Source organism: Solanum tuberosum, unplaced genomic scaffold (assembly GCF_000226075.1).
Source record: "Solanum tuberosum cultivar DM 1-3 516 R44 unplaced genomic scaffold, SolTub_3.0 scf00324, whole genome shotgun sequence".
NCBI lineage: Eukaryota > Viridiplantae > Streptophyta > Magnoliopsida > Solanales > Solanaceae > Solanum > Solanum tuberosum.
The window spans coordinates 581,527-585,186 of record NW_006239247.1 but is presented as its reverse complement, the minus strand read 5'-3'; the positions used below and the strand labels follow the sequence as shown (position 1 = coordinate 585,186).

At 26.9% G+C, this 3,660-nt stretch overlaps 1 protein-coding gene across 1 annotated transcript; it reads right to left on the bottom strand.

The window, feature by feature from the left end:
- Positions 1–2,696: 2,696 nt before the first annotated feature.
- On the bottom strand, positions 2,697–3,358 carry LOC102589493 (cyclin-dependent protein kinase inhibitor SMR3-like). The gene has a single exon (XM_006360451.2). The coding sequence runs from the start codon at positions 3,310–3,312 to the stop codon at positions 3,013–3,015; it is 300 nt and encodes a 99-aa protein (XP_006360513.1). The 5' UTR covers positions 3,313–3,358; the 3' UTR covers positions 2,697–3,012.
- Positions 3,359–3,660: the final 302 nt, after the last annotated feature.

Sequence of the window (3,660 nt, the reverse complement as noted above, 5' to 3'; positions counted from 1 at the left end):
TGGGTCGTGACAGTTATGTATTGTTTCATAATGTATCATATTATATTATATTGTGATATATTATATTGTACTGTCTTGTTTTAATGAATACAGTGGTGTGATAAATTGTATCGTTCTTCGTCGTTGTATAATGTCACACGACTATAATTTGAATGATAAACCTACTAGAAAAGTCGAGACGTGGCAGAGATACTATGAAAAGGTAGGATAAAAGATGAAATATAGTTATTAAATAATAAATAAAGACAAAATGAAAAGAAAGTATTAAGGTAACAACGTGATCACACCAAATCGGTCGTTACATAAAATGTGCCTTTTCATGGTTACCTAACAATGAATTAAAACGATACGATACAATAGAACTTAACTAACAATCAAAACAAACATTGTATTTACACTAATAATACAATACAACGGATAACAACCATCCAAACAAGGTGTAAAGGGTTAGTGGGGTGGGGGTGCGGGATGGTGGGGTTAACTCAAAACCAATAATAATATTTATATTCAATTAAGAAATAGAAATTTTGTGTTTATCAAATTAAATCATTTAACACACAGTTAAAACTTAAATAACGTATATTTTTACTTTAATTCGTAACTTCTAACATTTGATTTTAAGATAATAAATAATGCCAATTTTCTACTCGCTCCGTCCACAATTGTTTGTCAGGATAAGGTCATGCACACCCCTGAAGGAAAATTTAATAGAAGGTGTAATTTGACTAATATAACCCCTATTATACCAAGAATACCAAAAGTCTACATAACTTTTCAATTGAACTACACTATCATTAAGGGCAGAATTGAAAAAAGGTGATTAATTGTTTCTTGATAGTTTAAATTGACAATTAATCTTGGACATCTATTTTTAGTATACCTGCCAAATAATTGTGGACGGAAGGAGTACCATATAGCTCTGTTGGTTTTGTTCTTTCATTTTTAGTGGCAAATTCAAGATTTTAAAGTCATCAATATTATACACATACTCATTTAATGTTATTTGCTTAAAAAATCGAGGTAATTGTTGAAATATATCACACAGTTCGATAATAACAAAAACTCCAAAAAAAAAGAAGACAATAATTAAACTGCTGAAAAAACCATTAGTTTTGTTTTCCATTTTAATGGTTTGCCCATTTAATTTAATTTAATTTTCAAAAAAATAATCAGGGTAATTATTAAACCATACCACACAATTCTAGCAACAACAAAAGCTGAATTGTTTCATTTACCATTTTCAAAAAGTTTTATTTTATGTATAACTAAATATAGAATAAAGACATATAAACTCCACGTTGAGTGTAAAGTCTAGCTAGATAATAATAACAAATACACATGGTGCTTTTCTTGTTCATATCAATAAATACAGATAATATTTCTCCCTTTATTTTTTTCCATTTTAAAATAAAAATAGAATAAAAACAAAGTCATCAATCCCAAAGTTATGTCAGTCATACAAAGTGTCAAACATGTTTATTAATTATTCCAACTTATTCCTGACTAAACTTAATTAGTACTAATCCAAAAGTTATTTTTAAAAAATAATAATAAATAAAATATTACATGTTTAGAATATTTGTTTTCCTCCTATGACTTTTTTATACTTGTTATTATTATCTATGGTTTCTTTTGCTTCAAAGATATCATGTTATTTTCTATTTTTTTCCCTTCTTTGCTTGTTAGGTTTTACTTGAATCAATCGAGAGTTTATTAGAAACAATTTCTCTATTCTTATAAGGTAGAAAAGAAGTTGCATAAATATCATCTTCTCTAAATTTCATATTGTGAAATTTTACTGAGTATATTTTTATTTTTCTTATTCTTTAAATAAATAATTAATAATTTTGAAAAATAATAACTTGTCTATTTATGAATTAATTTTTTTTAAAAAGAGACTAAAATATTAAATTTATGAATTGTGAATATTAAAAAAAATTCTCATTAAATTCTATATATATGTAAAGTATATACATAGAGAGAGTTATATTTATTAATAACAAACTTAAGTAAATGTTTCAACCCCAAAAAAAAAACTTTGACTAAATTTACTGAAATTTATCAAATCTGTAATAACTAATACTTTATATTAAATATAAAAAATTTATACATGTATTGTCACTACATATAACTTAAATGAAATAAATAAAATAAAAAAGGAACTTCACAAACTTCCTTCCTTATAACAAAAGCAATTAACCAATTACCACATCTTTCTCCACTTTCCACAAAATCATAGAGGCGAATCTAGAATAAATTCTGTTAATTTAATCAAATATATATATTTATTTATAACTTATGAACTTTAGCACTGAATTCACCTCTATAAAAACTCGATAATCAAAAGAAAATAAGGCAAAAGATGAGAACTTCTTAAAAACGATGCAACAACAGTAATCTCACAAAATGAAGTACGGACATAAAATATAATATACAAAAAAATCATTTTTAATAAATCCTCGACTCAAAAAAGAAACCAATTCAAAAGAGTACAAAAAAGGAAAAAGAAAGGAAAGTGAAAACAACCTTCTCAAAACAGGAGGTTGGCTAGTACAGATAATAAATATATAACGAACTCAAACAAAAAAAGATTGTATCATCATTAACTCATTAAAAATAAAAATGGTAAAACAGATAATCAAAATATAATATTACCCAAAATTTTTTTAACAAATTTAAATAAAAACTGGATGCTTCATTGATTTATACCCATAATTCATATCTAAAATTACAACCATACTTGACATACTAAAACAAGAAAAAGAAATGTGCAATAGATACTATTAAATAATACTTAAAACTATTTTTTTTCTTTGTTACTACTAGCTAGCTAGCTAATAACTTACCTAACGATACGATACGACACGACACGATGAATAAATGAAACTTGACATTACTATTAATTCTAAAAACTACTACTAGAGTTAGACTCTTTGCAACAACTTTTATCAATCAGTCACTTATGAGTTTCAGATATCAGATGATTATTTCTGAATAACATTTTCTATGAGTTTACATGCTACGTCTTCTTTTCATGATCTTGTTACAACCATTGTTAGCATCTTCAGCATTCCTGAAAAATGAATCGATTTCTTCCTCAGCAACCATGACGACAATCTCAAATCGCAATCTTCTCTTGCACGATGACCGATTTGCCCTTTTCGGTTTCTTAGGAGCACCAGGACAGTTAACAGCTTTGGGAATCTTACATGAAGGAGATTTTGGGGTTTTGCATTCATTTGGAGGAGGAGAGTTGATGTTTGGTGATTGGTTTTCTTGGAAATCTTTTGGGGTTTGGAGGTCTTTAACCATGGTGAAATTAAGAGAGAGAAAGAAGAGAGCGAAAGTGATGGTTTGAAGAAAAGAAATGTATTTTTTATTTTTTGTTTTCATTTAGCGGTCATAATTTATACTAGTGGAAAAATAGTAGGGATGGTTAGATTGCTTACATTTGGAGGAATATTGTGATGGTTAGGAATAAGACAAAAAAGATACATGTCAAGTATCACGATGGTCTGTGAGATTTCTACATGTACTATCATGTGAACCTCTTTTATCTAGCTGTATTTATCTTATATGTTCACACTATTTAAAAAACATTAATGATGTTTTTTTTTTTCAATTTTACCCTTATTTAAATTAATTAATAGAGTTTTACAT

Coding starts and splice junctions, on each gene's coding strand:
- LOC102589493 (XM_006360451.2), bottom strand. CDS start 3,312: ATGGTTAAAGACCTCCAAACCCCAAAAGATTTCCAAGAAAACCAATCA.